We start from the raw sequence: 19,951 nt of genomic DNA on the forward strand, positions 1-19,951 counted from the left end.
TCCCAGGACAGGCGAGCCTGTGGAGCAGCGAGGTGGGCTCCGGAGTTGGGGTTGCCCGGACTCTGGGACCCCTACAGTCCCTTCACGTGCCTTTATTGAAGAGCAGAAGCTGACGGTTGTTTAAACTTCTCAATCCCAGAAACCTTCCTGGGCTAGTCCAATCGGAAAGTAGAGGGGCAGTTGTCTTCTTGGTATTTGAAAAGGGGCTAACCAATGAGGCGGAGCGTGAGGGGGGGGGGGTAGTGTCGAGTGATTGATAACTCTCTCAACCAATAGAGATTACTATCTCGCATCAGGAAAACCATCATCATAACTTTGTCTCTAGCTGGATTTGTGCACGATCGCGTCATCATTCACCAATCTATTTTGTTTAATAAAAAAAATTTTTTTTTAAGTGGAAGTCTCAAAAGCGAAGACTGGCACTCCTCAAAGGCTCACGACGTACAGCTCGCCGGCCGATCCTGAACAAGTCCCATCCCAAGGAGGCGTCACCCCTGGGCAAACAAGCCAAGCTTCAGCCCATGGGCCGCACGCGCTGCGTGATAGACGTCCTCCCAGACCAATGGCTTCCTGCGCTGGAGGCGGGTCACATACAGCGGGCCTATGGGAGTCTACGTCTGCTCAGCCAATAGGGTCAGGGCAGAGGGCGTGGCGGGAGGTTTGAAACTCGTACCTTCGGAGGTTGATCCTCGAGCTGCTGTGCACGCAAAGGAATCGGGGCCCGGTAAGCGATTTGAATAAATTAATGGGTGAGTTAGAGGGCCCGGCAGGCCCAGAATAAGCCGCTCGCTCAGCCGCACTCGTCATTAACCCTTCAGAGGCCTCTGGCCCAGCGGCCAGGAGGTCCCTCGGCTGAATACTGGGAAGATCGGGTGGTCTGGTGTCAGAGGTCCGACATGGTCGCGGCAAGGGCTGAGACCTGAGTCTCTTCTCACAGGCATCACCTCCTCGCCCCGGGCCGGGCCCTGCCCCCCACCTTCCCCTCCTGGTTGACATGGGTTCGGCCAAGAGCGTCCCAGTCACCCCGGCGCGGCCTCCGCCGTACAACAAGCATCTGGCTCGAGTGGAGGACCCCCGTTCACCTAGTGCCGGCATCCTGCGCACTCCCATCCAGGTACTCTAGGCCGAACTGGAGGAGGCAGAGAAACCGTCTGAATTCTTGGGCTTCTACCTAACCTGAATCTGAGAGAGTCCTTACGCCCCTACCCCTCCCTCCCTCCTTATTTTCCACATTCTCATTCTGCGTGGGGTAGACCGAATGTCTGAGGGCCTTGGCAATTCCTGCCTGGAAATGGGGAGGAGAGAAAAGTCAGGGCCCAGACTCGTTCTAGCCTATGATCCTGACAGGTGGAGAGCTCTCCACAGCCAAGCCTACCAGCAGGGGAACAACTAGAGGGTCCTAAACAGGCCCAGGACTCAGATCCCCGCTCTCCTACCCTTGGCATTGCACAGACACCTATGAAGACCAGCAGCGGAGATCCTCCTAGCCCACTGGCGAGTAAGTGTTGGGCCCAGGAATGCTAATGAGGCTGCCACTTACTCTCAGGGCTTCTCCTTACAGGGACCTCCGTCCTCCTGCTTTGGACCCATCTCACCTTGATTTCCCTCTTTCCACTCCTTCACCCACCTAGGCGTGAGTCCTAAGGCTCCTGTACTTTACCTCCTTACGGAATCATTTCTATCAGAAAGTCATTGTTCACCTCACTTCTTTCCTCCAGATCCTCCTAGCCCACTGGCGAAACAGCTGAATGAAGTATTTGAGACTGCAGCCTCCAAATCGAATCTTACTCCTGAGCCTGTTCTGCCCCTGCGGGCACCTTCATCTTCTGAATTGGACTTGCCTCTGGGTACCCAGTTATCCGTTGAGGACCAGACAACACCTGGGAACCAGAGTGAGCTCCCCTCCAAACAGGTGTTTTCTAAGGAAGAAATAAGACAGCTCACAGAAACCCCTGTGGCCAGCCAGAGCTCAGACAAGCCCTTGAGAGACCCTGAGAGTCCCCGATCTTCAGGTACAAAATCTAGCAAGATATAGGGAAGAGAAACTGGAATAATGTTCTGGGATAATGTCCGTGGATGAGTGTGGGAGGAATAAACTGTAAGCCCCTAATTTTGGGTTCTTGCTGTAACTCCTTATCTGCTCTAGGTTCTAAGCGCAATAGATGGAAACCAAACGGCAAGGTACCAGGGAGATCCCCCCTCACCATCCTGCAGGATGACAACTCACCCGGGGCCCTGACACCAAGACAGGTAAAGGGAGAGAGGGTAAAAGCTATTACTAGGATATCCAACATAGAAGGTGGGAAGGCCTTTTACCTAGATCTTCGCTCTCCTGAAGAACAATCCCCCTCGCCACCCCCCAACTCATATACTGCCTTTTGCAGGGTAAGCGGCCTTCTCCTCTAAGTGAAAATGTTAGGGAACTAAAGGAAGGAACTGGACGACTTCTGAAAACTGGAGGACGAGCATGGGAGCAAAGCCAGGACCAGGACAAGGAAAATCAGCACTTTCCTTTGGTAGAGAACTAGACCCTGCATGGCCCTAGCACTGGACTCACCCAGGGCCTGGTGATATTCTGTGTCCTCTCACCCCTTCTTTCCCAGGAAGACTAGGAGAGATTTATTTTTCTTTCACTCCTCCTAAACTGCCAACTCTGGGACTGAGAGCTTTATTGGACTTTCTTTGTGTCTTATGTGTTTCTTGTATATTAAAGGAAGTGGTTTTAAATGATGCTTTAAAAAGTTATACCTAAACCTTGCACTGAATCTTCATATTGTAGAACGGCAGCCTGGAGAGCTGTGTCCCTGGCCTCAGTGTCCCCCACTGATACTTCTGAGCCTCTTTTGTGTACCTCCCTTAAATTGTGGTGTTCCCCAAGGCTCTTCCTTGGCCCTCTCCCCTTCCTCTCCATTGGTGTTTACTTCTAGGGCTTTGATTATCACTTACCTCTATTCTGGTAACTTCTAGGTCTCTCTCTCTAACCCTGACCTTTATCCAGCTGCCCTATAAGCACTTCAAAGTCAGTTTGTCTAAAATTGAATTTATTATCTTCTCCCAAAAGCTATTCCTCATCCTCTTATTCCCTACCCTTGTAACAGCATTATCTACCCAGCTGCCCAGACCTAAACCTTGGCCATCTTTTCAAATCCTTCCCTTTCAATATTCCATATCCTAGCACTTGGTCACTAAATCCTGGAGATTCTATGTCTTTAATCTCTTCCCAATCCCTCTCCCTTGCTGCTCTGTCCTGTCACTCTTACATTTCTTGCCACCTGCCTCCTATCTTGTTTCCCTAGTGCCAGTCTTTCCTCCCTCCATTTCCTCCATCTACACTGCTGCTAGGGTGCCCTTTATGGGAAGCGTAACTGATCATGTTACTACCCTGCTTGAAACTCTTCAGCGGTTCCCATTGCCTTTAGGATAAAGGCAATACTCTAGCCTGGCATTCAAGGCCTTTTATAATCTGACTCCTTCTTAGTATAATACTCCTGTACAAACACACGCATAGGCAGGCTGTGGTGAAGTGTTGCACACACACTGCCTCGGCCACCTGGTGAAGCCTTTTTCTCCTAACCTATCTCAGGCCTCCCCAGGTAAGGCTTTGGCTTCTGCCTTCACCCTTCTTTCTGCCCACAAGCTGTCCAGTACCTAACCGTTATCATAGCACCTGCAATACTTTATTGCCCTTAAGTGGGACCTGGATCTTTTTGGAACAGAAGTGGGGTGGAAGCCAAATATCACAGATGTACAAGGGTGCTACACTTTATTTTTTTTGTTTTCATTTTTTTGCATTTGTTTGTTTGTTTTGGTGGCTGGCCGGTATGGGGATCCAAACCCTTGACTTCAGTGTTATAACAGCACTCTAACCAACTGAACTAACTTGACAGCTCCAGGGTACTACACTTTATTGCAGGGGAAAAAAGAAGGTAGAAGGAGAAAGGTGCCAGGACCCTGGTGGTGCCAAAGCCATAATCACGGAGCCGAATGCCCTACACCCAGGTCTAGACAAAGGAGTGGCTCTGGGAGAGGAATCCTAGGGCCTGGGTCCTCAGGCTGGAAGCCTGCTGGACCAGCAAAGGGCTAGGGAGGGGTTGGTTGTCCTCGTTCATTAATGGAGAGGCTGTTAGGACTATGGGGAGGAGAGGCCATGGGAGGAGATGGGGCAGTTCTTTGCCCCTGTGTCCCTGATGCTGCCTCCCAAAGGCATATTCCCCATATTCCTCTCTGCCCTCAAGGGAGAAAACTTAGTGGGAATGGCACCTAGGATATAGAAGAGAAAACCTGAAAGCGATTGGAAAGGGGAAGGCGGCAGCTGAGTGTCTTCATGGCCTTGCAGCTCCCTCCAGCCTCCTCAGTTCCAGATTTTGAGGAAGCTGTCCCAGGAACCAGTGGCCACAGCCATCCCATCAGCTGTGATCCCCAGGCAGCTGACCCTGTTATCATGACCAGAAAGGATGCCTAAGGAAGAGGGAAAGGAGTTAGACTGTCTCCTGTGCTGATTTGGAAAGCAGTGCATGTGTGGGCGCGTGCATGCACCCAGGAATCCTAGATAGGATAGGGTAGGCTGAACTCTCAGTCCCTGGAGGAGACTGAGACTGAAAGAGGATTAGCCCTAAGGGAAGGGGATTCTCTTGACAATTTATGAAGAACTTGGATTGGAGGAAGGGCAAGGGGCAGATAGGGAAAGGTTGGAAGTGTCAGTGTGCTGTAAGAAAAACCAGTGGCACCTTGATGGGCACTGGAGAACAGGGAAGGCAACCCTGTCGTCCATTCCTTTGATTCCAGATGAAGAAACTGAGGCCAGAGAGAAGTGGCTTGTGCAAGGGCACTCAGAAAGTAAGCAACAGAATCAAGATTTGGATCCTGACTCTCTAACTAGTGTTATTTTCATTCAGCACCTGGCCTCTCCCAAGAGAAGAAGCCACACTATCTGGTTCAGTTTAGACCAGGCTGATCCTAAATAAGGCCCTAGGTGGAATCAGGGCCTTCCGGTCACTCCAGGTCTCCATGATTCTGCTCATTTCCATAGTTGCCTGAGGCTGCTCTTTCCTTCAGTGGATGCCCCCAAAACCTCAGGAACTCAGAACTGACTGGCCACTCGAGGTCCACAGGTATGGGATGACCAGAAGGAGCTCCTTGGGCAGGGAGCAGCCATAGCATTGGACAGTGGAGAAGGGCTGCTTAGGGTAACTTTTCTTTGAGGAAGATGGTCCTAGGTTGGGAACCAAGGGATACTGGATTCCAGTGGTAGAGTTATCCAGTAATTAGGGAAGAACAGAAAGAGGGTCCCAGCCAGGGGGAGCTAGTAGGAGTGTACAGAACTGGGAGGGAGGACTGGGGAGGGGCCTTCCAGCTGAGGTGGCATAGGTGGGGCTGGCTCTTACCCACACGCTCGTTCTTCATGGAGTCCCAGACATTGCAGTTGAAGTCGTCGTAGCCTGCGAAGAGCAGGCGGCCGCTGAGGGAGAAGGCCACGGACGTGATGCCGCAGATAATGCTCTCATGGGAGTAGGCAGTTAGTTCCTGATCTGCCCGCAGGTCAAACAGGCGACAGGAGGCATCGTCTGAGCCCGTGCAGATGGCCTCTCCATTGGGGAAGAACTGAGGGTACAGGCGTTAAGAAGATCGGGGCTCAGACCTGAGGCAGCCCGCCACCTCTCCTGCATGCGCCCTGGCTCCCTCCTGATGGTTCCAGGGCAAGCTGCTTCTCAGCCTCCCGCCTGTCCCTTCCCTGGCCTGGGGTGAGGAGGAGCCACAGCATGGCTATTCACTGCTGACATTTGTCACACACCAGCTGCATGCCGGTAGCTTCCCCTGCACCCCTCACGGTTCCTCATTACTGTGCTGTGGGCAGGCATCACTTCCATGTCACAGGTGGAACGCCAAGGCTTGCCCAGTGTCCCAGACTCTTAGACCCCACAAGTGGGCTGCAGCAGGGTGTGTAAGAACAGGGCCAGGCACTAATGCATAACCTGAATCCCATCATGAGAAAATGTCAGATCAACTCAAACAGTGGGAAAGTCCATCAAAAACTGGTCTGTCTGTGATCTTCAAAAATGTCAACGTCATGAAAGACAAAGAAAGGTGGGAAAACTGTTCCACCTTAAAGGAGACTAAAAAGATAAGGCAAAGAAATGCAATATATGTTTCTGGATTGGATCCTGGACAGAAAAAAAAATTGCTATTAAGGACAATTTTGAGATAGCTGGTGAAACTTGAAAAAGGACTGTGGAGTATTAAATTAAATAAGGACTGTGTCAATATTAAATTCCCTGATTTTAAGAATTGTGCTGTGGCTATGTTAGAGAAAGGCCTTGTTTTTAGGAAGTGTTTAAAGGGTAAAGAGGCATGACGTCTCCAATCTACTCCCAAAAGACCCAGAAAAAATAAACATCTAAGTGTATCTCTGTGTGTGTCAGGCTCTCTATCTCTCTACAGACAGAGAAGGACAAAGCCAGTGTGAATCTGGGTGGAGGGTATATGGGAGTCCTTTTTGTTAATCTTTTTTTTTTTTTTTTTTTTTAAAAAAGATGACCGGTAAGGGGATCTTAACCCTTGACTTGGTGTTGTCAGCACCATGCTCACCCAGTGAGCAAACCGGCCATCCCTACATGGGATCCGAACCTGTGGCCTTGGTGTTATCAGCACCACACTCTCCCGAGTGAGCCACGGGTCGGCCCCCTTTTTGTTAATCTTGAAACTTTTCTGTGAGGTGAAATTATTTCAAAGTGAAAAATTAAAAGTTAAAGAAAGGGCTAGGGGAGCGTAGGCAGGGTGAAGGGGGTATGCTGGGGGGTCCCAGGAGTCAGGACAGGGGGTGCTCACACAGATGGCATTGATGTCCGACTCGTGGCCAGTGAAAGTCTGACGGCAGGTCCCCTCCCGCACATCCCAGAGCTTGGCACTGGCATCACAGGCTCCCGAAATGAAGAGTTTGAAGTCAGGAGATACAGCCAGGCTCATGCAGTCACCTGTGTGTCCCACAAACACAGTCTTCTGTTGCCCAGTCTCAATATCCCACAAGGCGCTGCCGGGAGGAAGGAAATTGGTCACAGAGAAGGGCCATGCACCCAAGACGGATTCCTCCTAAGCCCCAGTACCCACAGCTCTCAGCCCTCACCACGTGGTGTCCCCTGAGCTCGTGACAATATTGTTGTCGTCCAGGAAGCGGCAGCAGGAGAGATAACCTGGAGGTGATTAGAAGGACAGTGCCCTGGCTGCAGAGCCATGACTGGCCAGGGGCCTGGGGTTCCCTGGGTCCCTTAGGACAGGAAGGGAGGGTCTTTGGCTCACCTGTGTGAGCAGAGAGCTCCCGGCTGACCTTGACATTGCCCTCACGGGATTTGAGGCTGTAGATGGAACACATGTTGTCCAGCCCCCCACATGCCACAAAGTTCCCTGATGGGGCATAGGCACAGGTCATGACCCAGGAGGAGCGTAGTGGGATGGCGTGCACCTGCAGGGAGGGTGGGTTTGGGCAGAGGCAGGACCTGAGCTGAGCTCCCAGGTGAGCAGGGGCCGAGAAGGGTAGGCATAGTACCCCCAAGAAAGATGCAGTGGCAGAGGGCTGGGGAGGCAGGGCTAGTACCTTGTTGGTGGTATAGGTGTCCCACACAATGAGTTTCCCGTCTTGCGAGGCACTGACCAGCAACCTGGGGAGAGGGCACCCCACATCATCCAAGCCTCTCCTTGCTGCCTCCCCACCCCCCGGGGACTTTCTCAAGCCTCACTTGGAGTCAGTGGCCCAGTGCATGGCATAGATTTTGGCCAGGTGCCCCCTTAATGTCCGCCGCGTCCGCATCTGGACTCGTCCCGCCACCTCTAGGCCAGACACCAGCTGCAGAGAAAGAGGCATTAGATATTGAGGTGAGCAGGGTACATACCCAGATGTCTGTCACCGCGACTGATCTGTACAAGTTCCTCTTCTGAACCAGGCTCTAGGGCAGGCCCCCAAGCCTTAGAGAACGAAGTCCCTGCCCTGGAGCAGCTTAGACTGATGTGGGAGACAGATACATGCATGGCCAGTGGTGTGCTGCTAAGCATTTAACAACCGCCTCTCCAGTGCCATGATATAAATACTCCCACCTTGACCAATTTCAAGCTGCCAGTGTGAGGTCACTAAACATGAACTTGAGAAGAGAAGCACAGAGTTGGCTCTCCTGAGCCAGTGGCGCCTGCTCTCACACACCACTGCAGCACGGCCAACTCTTTAACTGGCTACTCAGGACGTCACCGTCATTCTGAACTGCACCTCTCAAAATCTGTGGTCCTAGGCCCCTTGTGGTCTAGGCTGGAGCTCCGGAGTCAACAAATTTGATTTGCCATTACTTGCTTTGTTATCTTGGGCAAGTTACTTAACCTCTCTGAGCCTGTTTCCTCAAGGTGTGAAATGAGGCTTATCATAGCACCTACCTTACCTGGTTGTCATGAAAATTAAATGAAATTATGTACTTAAGCAACTTAGCCCAGTGTCTGGCTCATGGTAAGTGTTTACTTGTATTATGCACATATTTAACCCAATCTAAGATGTTGTCAACTCTAAGAAGCACCACTATTTTATGTATCACTGAGAGAAAAAATGCTGCCAATTATAACGGTAAGGCAGCATCCATTGTTCAATGCATCTTGATTTCAGAGATGTCAAAATGTAAAGAAATGTGCATCTTAGAATTGATGAAATACAGTATTAGACAACTAGCAACTGGACTCTGTAAGGGCATTATGATTTACAAACTACTTTTACTCTCTTTGTCTTCACAGCCCTGTGAGGGGCGTGTGATCGCTCTTGTTTTATGGACAAGCATCTGTGTCTTTAGCATCCAATACGGTGCCTGGCCCAGAGCAGGTCTCACTAATGTTTTTTGAATGAATTAATTAATGCCATTCCTCACTCAAGGACATGCTGTACAAACACCAGGTTGTTGTTGGTCAGGGAGCTCTCCTTTCCTCCCCTCATGCTCTGCCCTAAGGGGTTGGGAGGTCTCACCTCTGCCAGAGTAATGTCAGCACAGGCTTTCCTGGCATCCTGCAGGGAAAACAGACATCAGGGGAGGGATAGGGTGGTATGTTGTGGGGGAGCATGGGGAGCAGGGCTTGGGGGGAGTCTCAGATATGAGATCCAAGTTCAGAAAGTCTTTGGTCACTTCTAGGTCAGAGGTCTCTAAGGTGTCACTCAAGAGTGAACCCAGCCCTCTTCCCTCCAGGCTATACTCCCTCATGTCCCCAGTCCTGTTTTCTGGGGTCCCCAGAGGAGGGTTCTGGGGTTACAGCAATCTGCTTCTTGAGCTGCTCTGCTTCCTGCCGCAGCTGCTCCATCTCCCCCATGGCTGACAGGTCAAGGGGTAGCTCTGGCTCCTGCCAAGAACATGGAGTAGGTGTTGGGGAAGCCCCACCGGGCCATCTTTCCATCCTTCACACCCCACACCAGACTCCTGAGGAATTGGGGCATGACCGGGTACCTGTGCCACCTCCCCGGGTAGGCCCTCCAAGTTTGGAGTCCTGGGCATCCAGCCCCAGCCCTGCCAGAGCCCTCCCTGCAACCCCCAGCCCCAGAGAGCAGAGCCCCGGTCAGCTCCCTCTTACCTGGGCTCTGGCTGGACCTCTCCCAGGTTTCCAGCTCCGCTTCCTGGGCGCCGCCTCACTCCCTCAGCTGCGACGCCCGCCCGTCACCTGCCCCGGCTCTGCTGCCAGAGGAGCTGGCCTGGCCTGGCCCCGACTGAGGGGAGGGGGGACGGGACACGGACAGGGAAGGGTAGGGCCAAAGACGTCAGGCAAATGAAATCAGCTGGCACGGGTGCGGGGAGAGGACGGGGAGGGAGGGAGGTGCGTGGCTTCCAGAGAGACTTGGGCCCAACCTGGAGGAGAGGTGGGGAGTGTGGGGCCGTACAGAGGAGCAGCCCCCACAAGCCCTGAGAGGGAGGAGGTGCAGGGGTGCTCCCCTGGTCAGTCTGTCTGCAGGCAGAGATAAGAGCATCAGGCCCCATGGGATTAGAGCAAAGCTGTGAGGATTAAGGGTTGGGGTCTGGGAGGGGTGCAAAGGAGCAGTAGCAACCACAGCTCCAGTGGCCCCCACCCGTGGGGACGATGCCGGCAGCCAGGGCTCACTTAGTACACAGTCCAGGAGCCAGGATATAAGGGTGATGGATGGCCCCAATGTCAATACCCCAATTGTGTTCCTTAGCTCAGGGTAGTGGGGGAAGAGGGTTATGCTGAATATGGAGGGTACAAGCAGGAGCTAGATTAGAAGGGACTGATCTGGATAATCCTTCTTCTCAAAAACCCCAACCAGCTGCCCCTGGGTCTGATCCTGGGTGGGGGAGAGAGGTACAGGGGATCCAGAGGGAAGGATGGACAGGCCTGCCCATTTGGGGCAGAGAAAGGATTACAAATGGAGGGTAACCCTATCCCCTGCTGCCAGTCCGGGGTCTGGTCCTGTCCATGATCCCATGACTCTGGGGCCCTGCTGGGGCTGTGAAAGCAAGAGCCAGAGGGCTCAGGCAGCCCTAAGTCTCAGTTGAGCTCAGAGAGGGAAGACAGGGCTTAGAGTTGGAGGCCCAAGGAGCAGCTGTCAGGGGCTTGGGTCTATTTGCATGAGGGTAGCAGGTGGCTGAGATTTCCCTGACAAATCATAGACTCAAGTGGCCTCACTTCTGGGAGGCCCAAAGACACCTGTCCTCTCCCAGGCCAGCCACAGCCACCACAGAAACCGTGATACACCCAACAGGACCCTGGCTGAGTGGTCCTAACATTCTTTATTGCACAGACTGGTAGGGGAGCAGGGTTAGTGCCCCCTCTCATCCTCATTTAAAGCAGTCAGCCTCCTGCCCCTACCATCTCTTTTCAGGGAGGCACAGTGTCCTCTGTCTTAGGGCTACAGGTCCATCAACTGAGGCCAAGCTTGGCTCCCCAGGCCTGGCAAGCTCTGGGCTAGTCTGTGCAGTGTCCTCTGAGCCCAGGGCTAAGCAATCCTTGTGGATCCCCAAATGGTGGAGAGGCAGGGACAGACAGCTCGCTGTTCTGCTCCTGATGGCACATGGGGGCTTCTTGTGGGTCCTGGCATGGAGGTGACGTTTCACAAGTCAAGAGGCCACATCCACAATGAGCTGGCTCAGCTGCTCACAGCTCCTCCCGGACCCGAGGTGGCTTTCCAGCCTTGTCTTGGACCCGCTGAAGCCTGCGGCTGGGGGGTTCTGGGGAAGGGTCTCTGCTGGGCATCTCTTCATCCTCCTCGTCCTCCTCCTCCGGCTCCTGCAGCAGCTGTTTGGCTTCTGTCCACTCCTGGGGGGTGGGGAGGAGACTCCCCATCAATCCCCTGCATCCACCTTCCCTGGACCATCTTAGCACCTGCCCCCACCCACCTGTGAGACTACTCAATGGCTGCCTGCCCACCCTTTCCACCCCAGGAGAGCCACATCACTTCTTACCCCCACTCCTCCTCACCTGCTCCCTGTGCTCAGGTGCCCACGTGTGCCACAGTGCTAGGGCGCAGCGTCGTCCCCGTGTCACGGCCCATACACCATGAGGATTCTCCACACCAGAGCTGAAGGCCACGAGGCGTCCGCAGCGAGGGCGAACCTGGGCCTGGGGGGAGGGCAGGGTCAGCTGTAGGGACCGGCCATCCCTGAGAACCTGGCCTCACTCCCGAGAGCAGGATGGGGGCAGGAGGCACAGGCAGGGTCAGCTCTCTTGCCCATCAATTCCTGCTCCTTAATTCAGGAATTGGCTTGGGGCAAATGGGAAACTGGCCTCAACTTGGGGAGCAAAAATGCCAGACTGGGGCACTGGAAGGAGTTGGAAGCCAAAGGGAGAAGGGGCCTCCACCAAGGGTCTCCTGCTGGTTCCCTCCCCTTGGTGCCCTGATTTTTCCTGCTCAACCCTTTGAACCCAGGGTGTGAAGCCATCAGGATGTGAGCACGGTACCAGACTCTGGGTAGGAGGGGATAAGGATCTTGGACACATTTTTCCACCCTGAGGAAGGCCTGGATTACAGGTGGATAAGTAGAGAAGGAAGTGATTGGGTAAGAATTAAAAGTCACTGCCTCTCTCTTCCTACCCAATTCTAGCCCCTGGTGTCTACTTAGACATTTCCATGATCCAGGAATGGTAGGTAACACCACCTAACTTTTTTTTTTTTTGGTGGTTGGCCGGTACGGGCATCTGAACTCTTGACCTTGTTAAAACACCACACTCTAATCAATTGAGCTAACTGGCTAGCCCCTGCCTAACATGCATTCATTGTTTATTATTATCAGGCACCCCCCCTAACTTTTTTTTTTTTTGGTGGTTGGCCGGTACAGGCATCTGAACTCTTGACCTTGTTAAAACACCACACTCTAACCAATTGAGCTAACTGGCTAGCCCCTGCCTAACATGCATTCATTGTTTATTATTATCAGGCACTGATTCATTCTTTTAGGTATACATCATCTAAATGGCTTTTTAAAATTTTTTCCTTTTTATGGGCAGCAGGATAAATGACTTTTTATAATTATCCTTTAAAATAGGTGCTATAATTACCACCCTCACTGAGGAAACAGAAGCTCAGAAAGGTTTGTAACAACCACAACCTGAACTCAAGTCTCAGTGGCCCCAGCATCTGTGCTGCTTATCTCGCTGCAGGAGGAACAACTATTTCGAATTCCCTATAATAGGGACCTGGGGTCCTAGAGGTTCCCCTGCAGGCTGTGCTTCACCCACCCTCCTTTAGGAGATCCACTAGAGATCCACTGGGGAGACTTCTCAACCTCCACTGGAAGAGATCCTAAACACAGACAGTGGCAAGGAGGCTGGGGAGGCAGTTAAGGGAAAGGGTTAAGGTGGCCTCAGCCATTTCCCTGCATTTGCCTCTGGGAACCTTCTGTTTTGAATCCTGACCCCACAGCTGGGCCCTTTCCCAGCTTGTTGTCACACCCCACAGCCCTCACCCCACGTACCGTGACAGTGAGGGCATTGGGCTCTGTGAAGAACAGGTCCCCTCCCTGGAAGTCATCATTGAGGTAGAGGACTCCACTAGGGGGGAGAAGACAGGAGGCAGTGAGACCCAACCCAGGCCCAGACCTGCTGTGGGATGACTTTTGCCCACCTGCCTGACCTCTGCCGGGCTGCCCACCTGTAGTCTCGATAGGTGTAGGCTGGGGGCTCCCGCCAGCACTCCCCGGTGTCGGGGTCCAGGACACAGTTGTCCACATGCACTGGGTGACTCAGGTCCATGCGCTGCTCTTGCTCTCCTAGGACACAAAGGGGTCTGATGCATGCCTCTGTGCCCCCATGCCTATCTGTTGTCCCATGGTCGCATGTCACCCTCATCCACCCAGCAGCTCTGGGGTCACAGCTGGACAGAGAAGCAAGGCCCCCACCTGGGCAGGGGAGCCAAAGTCTTTCTGGAGTGAAGACTGAAACCCACACAGGTTGGGAGTGCCAAGAGTGTACAGTGCCCAACAGGGGCCGAGGTCGGGGAGGAGCAGCTGGCGTCACTGGTGGTTACCTTCTATGGCGCTACGGCACACCAGGTGGGTGAAGGAAAGGTGCAGGGGCCGTTCTGGGGAGAAGTAGGCCTGTGTCAAGGTCCGCACGCGCTCGCTCGCCTCCAGAAGCAGCTTAGCACCCTGACTGCCCACAGTCCCAGCCTGGGCCAGCTGTGGACAATGAAAGTAAGGGCAGAGAGAGAGGAACCATGGAAGGGTGGCCCCAGCCTCGGCCCAGACCCCGCCCTACCTCCACTGCTCTCCACCCATGGGTCTGGAGTCTCTCAGCACCCAGCTCCGTCCATCAACCCAAACTGCTCCTGCCATGAGCTCCATGAGAACAACCCAGGCCCCTACATCTCAGAACACCTCCTTTCTCAACCCTGGGCCCAGGGTTCAGGCTGTCCCCGTCCCAGGGCAGCTCCTCCACAGAAGCCCAGGCCCTGGAGCCCAGCCACCTGCATACCCTCTTCTCGGTTGTGGGTATCGGACTAGGTCATGGTGCCTCCTCTCACCTGCACAGCCTTGAGCACCGTGAGCCCCTCAAAGTGTTCATGGGGGGTGTGAGGGGAGCGGCGACCACGGTAGCCAGACCTGGCTCCAGCCCCAGCTGCATCCTAAATAGGAAGGGAGTTTACTGTGGAGTCACTCTCCCTGGCCCACCTCACTGCCCACCGGGCTATAGGACCCTCCCTCCAGTCCTCCCACTCCCTGGAGACTAGAAGCTCCAGTAGTTCTCTTGTGGCTCCTTTTCCTGAGCTGCCACCTTTTCTGAGAAAATGACCATTACCAGGGTTGTCTAGACCGTCATTCTCTGGTAAAGGTCTGGAATCTCACTTGCAGAGAGGACTGTGGACAGAACTGCGGAGAGCTTCCGACAGCGGGGAGGGGGCCTCCAAAAGGGAAGGACAGCTGGGGTAGTAGGGCAGAGCTGAGGACTGGACAGGAAGGGCTTGATCATTAAGCCCTGATGAGCCTCTGGGGAAACAGGACCCTAACAAGAAGTTCAGCAGCCGGGCCAGGTCCTGGCAGGAAGCTGACTCGAGGTAGGGGACAGCATCAGCTGGGGTATCACTGTCTGACCTCTGCCACACTCCATGTTCTCTCAGACAATCTACACACCATGGCTCCACCGTCTCTTGACACCGAGTCCCAATTACCCAACCATCTATGACAAATTTGTGCTGAGTACCTGCTGTGTGCCAGGCACCATTCTAGGCATTAGGGACACAAATGTGAACAAGAAAAGGTCCTTGCTCTCATGGGATTTATATTTTGAGATAACAAGTAAATAAATAGACAAATGAACCAGAAAAATTCAGATGGAGAAAGTGCTATGAAGAAAATTAAACAGGGTTACAACCTTGAGAGTGTCCAGACAGGCATCAGGGGACAGCCAGTTGAAGAGGTGACATCTACAACGGAACCCAATGATGCAAAGGAACAACATGTCTATCTGAGGGGGAAATATCCTGGGCAGAGAACACAGCAAGTGCAAAGGTCCTGAGGCCAGAGTGAGTTTAGTGTGACCAAGGAGCAAACAGAAGGTCCAATATTTGGGGGTTACCCTTGACTCCATTCTCTCTCATCTTCCATACAGACTTAGCCCTAAACTTCTCTATCTTTAAATTTCTAAATATTTCTCCTCTGTTTCCCTCTCTTCCCTTGAAATGAAGATCTAACCTAAGGCAGTGGTACTCTTTAATCCCTTCCAGAAGTTTCCCCCATCTTCTCTCCCATTGCATTCTACACACTGCCACTAGAGGGGTCCCCCCGTTCTACAGGATGGTGACTCCAGACCCCGCACTTGGAGGCTGTACAGGAACACAAAAATCAACCCCTCCTTAAATCCTTCAATAGCTGTCCACCATCTCCAAATAAAGTCCAAACTCCTTGGTAGGGTACAGAAGGTCCTTGCTGTCCTGGGTTTTCACCTCTGGGTGCTCTCCCTATACTGCCTCTTGAAGATAACAGTGACAGCCAACACCGAGCACTTTCTATGTACTTGTAAGAGCTTTACCATGTACTAACTCATTTATCCTCAGAACAACTCTATGACAAAAACACTGTTATTAGCCCCACTTTATAGATGAGAAAACTAGGCTCAGAGATGTTAAAATAAATTGCCCAAGGTCACACAAGTAACAACTTTTGGAGCCGGCCACACTCTTAACCCCTGTGCGCCCCTGCAGTTCCCAGAATGCACCTGTTCTCCCTCGTAGACTGACTTTCCTCTCCTTCTCTGCCGGGTTAACTCATCCTTGAGACTGAGCTCAAATGCCACCCGCTCTGGAAAGCCTTCTATGACTCTGCATTTCAGTGCTTCTATTTAGATGAGTACATACTTTGTTTACCAAACTTACACCTGCTCTAATTATGTGTCTCCATGTCTATCTCCTCTATGCATGAGCTCCCAAAGGGCAGAGTCTGTGGTCATCTACCCTCCCCAGAACCTAGCCATTTTGAGGATACAGCAGATACTCAGTGAGTGTGTGTTGAATGAGCATTTGCCTAGAATGAGGATTGAAGCTTCATAAAATGGTAGATTCAACCTGGTGAGTCATTCAGCCCAAACAAGAAGGGGATGCAACTGACGGGAAAGGAAGCCTGTGTGTAGAGGATTCATAAAGCAACTGTGCTTCACAGGGCCTGGTTTTCCAAAGCCTTGCAGTTTCAAATATTGACCTTGCAAAGGACAGGAAATTTTCCTCAGGCTATTGAGTGTCTGTTGCAAGATAAGAATTGTAACACAGCAAGGTTTCTGGCTCAAAGACAGACAAGTTACTGATTGATATGTAAAGATCCTGGGAAATTGTGGTAAGAAGAGAATGTTTGCTAAAATCAAGCCTTTGTTGCAAATTGCATGACAGAAGGTCACCTTGCTTGACTTACTGAATGTTACCAGCTTCTATTGTTAAACTTGTTAAACTGTACTTAACAAAACTCCACGTAGGTATCTTCCTATAACTTTTCGGTCTGGAGAATAAATGCAGGAAGAGAACCCACTTCGTGGTTAATTTCCCAAATGGAAGGATGCCTCATGCTTGAGGGTCCTGGGATATTAACCCCTTTCTGGGGCTTCTCACTGCTCAAAAGAGACGGGCTTTGAGTAATCTTTGGAGGCTCTGTCACCCAGGGGAAAAGGGGTGACAAATCCGTGAGAGGCAAAGCAACACCTGTGGGCCTGCAGGGCCCTCGGCCAAGCCAGTCACTAAACTCGGCTAACCAAGAATCCTTATCTGCATATTCACCCATTTTATGCTTTTGTGTTTTTGTTTTCTTCTTCCCATCAATTTCTAGCAAAATTCCTTTGTAAAGAATGACCACCCTATGTCAGCTAAAGTAAGAGGGAAAGGAACTTGTCCATGGCTGAGCGGTAGTGGTAAGCCTGGTTCCCACTCTCCAGTGACCAGCAGAACAGGGGAGGGGACAGACCAAGAGCAAGAGAACAAGCAGCTATGCCTGAGGTTCCCTCATTAGTGACTGTGCTCCAAGGTCCTCCTACCTTGGCCAGCTGTAGCAGAATCCCACATTCAGCTGGGGTGAGCAGCCCGTCTAGCACTGCTCGCTCCGACCCATTCAGCTGCCTGGCATCCTGAGTCAGGGTCACTCCCTCCAGGAGGAGCACATCTACAGGGGAACGGACAGGGAGAGGTGGTGAAGATCCCCTGAGGAGAGGCCCAGCAATAGCTGACAGCCCCCAGACCCTCCAGCTCCTGCCTCTTGCCCTCCCAGGAACTCACCCTTCCAGTAGGTTAAGGGTTTTGGCTGTGGAAGCTCATGGTCCCAAGGCCTCTTCTCTTGATCCTCTCTCAGGGGTGAGAGACATGCTCAGTGGATGTACAGGACAATCCAGACCCAGCCCCCCCAGAACCCCTTCCCCAATCTTCCAGCTCAGGCCAGGTCCCTCCCACCACAGGGCATCTCCTACCTGAGCTTTTCTCTAAGTGCCTCAGGGATGAGGGCCACTGGGGTCCAGGGATCCTGTGACAGTCAAGAAAAGTGCCATCACCCACCAAGTCCAGCCCCTGGAATTCCTGATGTCAGACTCTAAACTACCACACTAAGGTCCTCCTGTTTGCAGAGGGGAAGGTGAAGACAGGGAAAGCCCTGGACTCAGTGTCAGGAGACCTGGGCACTGGACCAACCTCTGTAATAATAATAATAACAACAACAACGACAACAACAACAACAAGAATTTGCATAGCACTTACTATTTGCCAGGTTCTGTTCTAAGAACTTTATACATGGAAATGAAATTTATCATTTAAGGTTCACAACAGTCTTGTGCTCATTTTGCAATTGAGAGCCCTGAGACACAGAGGCAAAGTGACGTGCTCAAGATCACACAGCTACTAAGTGACAGAGGATTTAAACTAGCTTCAGAGTCCTTGAGTTAACCAGTAGTTCTCAACCAGGGCAATTTTGCCTGCCCCCCCACCCCCACTCAGGCAACATTAGGTAATGTCTGGAAACATTGATAGTCACAAGTCATGGGTGTCAATGTGCTATTGACATCTACTGGGTAGAGGCCTAGGAAGCTGCTGAATATCATACAATGCATAGGACAGTCCCCTTTCCCTACCCCGCATCAGGTTCAAAATGTCAATAGAGCCAAGAAGGCTGAGAAAGCCTGCTTTATGCTACAGTTATAGCTGTGGACACCTCCGCCCTTCTGTCTCCTCTCATAACTATGAGAAGAGTAGTAAAAGGGGCAGCAACAGAGCTCTCTGCACTTTACATCTAATGATATATTGCCCACAGCCCTGTGAGTTAGCTGTGATTACTCCAAGCTACAGGTAAGGAAAGGGAGGCTGAGACAAGCCGAGGTCCAGAGCTTGTTTGTGACAGACATGGGACTGACACTTAGGTCTGACCTTAGGTATAGGCGCACTGCCTCTGTCCCTGTAGAACTAGGATGATAGACTCCTCTCCAAGTCTCACAAGATTTTGGAAAAATGGGAAACCCTGTGGCGAACTGATGTGACATACAAACGTAGGGCATTGCTGTTGCCTCCCTCCTGGGCATGCCAAGTGGGGGAAGAAGAGTGGAGTTACTCACGGGATCCTGGAAGTTGGTCCCCAGGTGCTCCAGGGCATAGTAGAGCTGCCTCTTCTCACCCAGGGACCGAAGGATGAAGCGCTGGATGTCCTGGTGGTGGGGGAGGGGTGCAGGAGAAGCAGGTGAGACAAGGAGGAGTGAGTGGGACAGGAAGGGAGGAGGGTGGCCTGGGTTCCAGGGGACTGTCTGTGTGCCCCTTAAGCTCTTCACTTTGCCTCTTGGTTCATCGGTTCAATGGTCTTCTGGGCTGATACTGGGGGAGGAGCGTGTCTTTGCAGCAATGTGTGAGAGTGAAAGAGAGAGAGAGTGTGTGTGTGTGTGTCTCTGTGTGTGTGCCCGAGCATAAGGTGGGGGTGGGCAGGAGTGGGGTTAAGAGAGATGGGGCTGGGGGTGGGACTCGGAAGTACAGTCTTATGTGGGGAGCAAGGGGTTGAGACAGAAGTCAGATGTTGGGCTTGGGGTTCCCTCTGGTGACTGGAGCAACTGGGTAAGAGGCTGGAATGGGAGGCGGGGTCCAGGTTACTTCTCGGGTATATTTGTTTGACTTAGTGCTACCATGTGGGGTAAGTGTGGAGGGGGTTACCTCTCTCGGCCCAAGGCCAGGTCTCAGCTCTCCCAGCTGGGCCTGGTACTGGTTCAGAGCCTTCTTGGCAGCCTCATCCTCCGGATAGAAGAGCAGAACACTCAGGACATTTTCCATAGCCTGGGACAGATTCCCCACTGGAGATGGAGTGACAGGGTGGGGTTGGGGACAGAGACTGAGAACAGCAGCATTCCTTGCACAGAGGCAGAGCAAGAGAAGGTGGTCTCCAGTGCCAGCCAACCAAACACAAGAGCCCCCATCCTCCTGCCAGACATGCAGATCCATGGCTTCTTTCCAAAGTGTACTCACACATACCTGAGCTGGCAGAGCTCAAAGAAGCGGAGGAGAGGAGGGAAGAAAGGAAGGTGAGAAGCAGCAAGGGCAGAGGAGTGCTGTGACCCATCTCCTCGGCTCTTCACAACGGCACAAAAGAAGGACAGCAAGTTAGAGTCTTGCTGAAGTGGCAGTCCCCACAGAACCCTGACAGTGAAACTACAGATCCAGAGACAGAGCGGAGGGATAGAGAGATGGGGCTCAGGATACCATCAGAGACAAATCTTTGCTCTCCCCATTTCCAACCCCAGTCACTCCCAGGGTCCACCTTTCCCCAACTGACCCAGAGCATGGGCCTCGTGCAGCCGCCTCAACTGGCTGGGAAGGAAGTCCAGGACAGGGAAGCTGCGACCAGGACGTGTGGCAGTGTCACTCACACAGCGCTGCCGGCACTGCAGGACCCGAATCCAGTGCTCTGTGGAGGATGGATTGCGCATGCTCCCCTGACACCAATTTCCGCCCCCCCCCCCCCCCCCCCCCCCCCCCCCCCGCCCCCCCCCCCCGCCGGCC

General features: G+C 52.6%; 3 protein-coding genes across 4 annotated transcripts in view; 1 reads left to right on the forward strand and 2 right to left on the reverse strand.

Annotated features, from left to right (window-relative positions):
- The first annotated feature begins 97 nt into the window (after positions 1-97).
- On the forward strand, positions 98-2,734 carry CDCA3 (cell division cycle associated 3). The gene is made up of 6 exons (XM_008567676.1): positions 98-724; positions 938-1,114; positions 1,348-1,502; positions 1,729-2,012; positions 2,147-2,250; positions 2,385-2,734. Exons 2-6 carry the CDS (start codon positions 995-997, stop codon positions 2,526-2,528), a joined length of 807 nt encoding a protein of 268 aa, XP_008565898.1. The 5' UTR covers positions 98-724; positions 938-994; the 3' UTR covers positions 2,529-2,734.
- Positions 2,735-3,889: 1,155 nt separating this feature from the next.
- Positions 3,890-9,753, reverse strand: GNB3 (guanine nucleotide binding protein (G protein), beta polypeptide 3). 2 transcript variants are annotated; one of them, XM_008567681.1, is made up of 10 exons: positions 9,583-9,753; positions 9,268-9,354; positions 8,987-9,025; positions 7,731-7,837; positions 7,589-7,652; positions 7,294-7,456; positions 7,124-7,187; positions 6,826-7,027; positions 5,385-5,601; positions 3,890-4,458 (listed from the first exon to the last, which is right to left on the reverse strand). In XM_008567681.1, exons 2-10 carry the CDS (start codon positions 9,322-9,324, stop codon positions 4,352-4,354), a joined length of 1,020 nt encoding a protein of 339 aa, XP_008565903.1. In that variant the 5' UTR covers positions 9,325-9,354; positions 9,583-9,753; the 3' UTR covers positions 3,890-4,351. The 2 variants fall into 2 exon arrangements, with proteins under 2 accessions (XP_008565903.1, XP_008565902.1); XM_008567680.1 differs by having other exon boundaries at positions 7,121-7,187.
- Positions 9,754-10,732: 979 nt separating this feature from the next.
- LEPREL2 (leprecan-like 2) overlaps positions 10,733-19,951 on the reverse strand; it is a 10,449-nt gene continuing 1,230 nt past the window's right edge. Inside the window, exons 3-14 of the mRNA XM_008567687.1 lie at positions 19,725-19,856; positions 19,109-19,245; positions 18,526-18,615; positions 17,395-17,447; positions 17,207-17,274; positions 16,969-17,093; positions 13,979-14,080; positions 13,484-13,634; positions 13,109-13,226; positions 12,933-13,008; positions 11,440-11,580; positions 10,733-11,277 (exon numbers count right to left, since the gene is read on the reverse strand). Of these exons, the coding sequence (XP_008565909.1) occupies positions 11,116-11,277; positions 11,440-11,580; positions 12,933-13,008; positions 13,109-13,226; positions 13,484-13,634; positions 13,979-14,080; positions 16,969-17,093; positions 17,207-17,274; positions 17,395-17,447; positions 18,526-18,615; positions 19,109-19,245; positions 19,725-19,856 (1,355 nt within the window). The 3' untranslated portion in view covers positions 10,733-11,115. The remainder of the gene's footprint in view (positions 11,278-11,439; positions 11,581-12,932; positions 13,009-13,108; positions 13,227-13,483; positions 13,635-13,978; positions 14,081-16,968; positions 17,094-17,206; positions 17,275-17,394; positions 17,448-18,525; positions 18,616-19,108; positions 19,246-19,724; positions 19,857-19,951) is intronic.

The sequence above is a fragment of the Galeopterus variegatus genome, unplaced genomic scaffold (assembly GCF_000696425.1).
Source record: "Galeopterus variegatus unplaced genomic scaffold, G_variegatus-3.0.2 Scaffold336, whole genome shotgun sequence".
Lineage (NCBI taxonomy): Eukaryota > Metazoa > Chordata > Mammalia > Dermoptera > Cynocephalidae > Galeopterus > Galeopterus variegatus.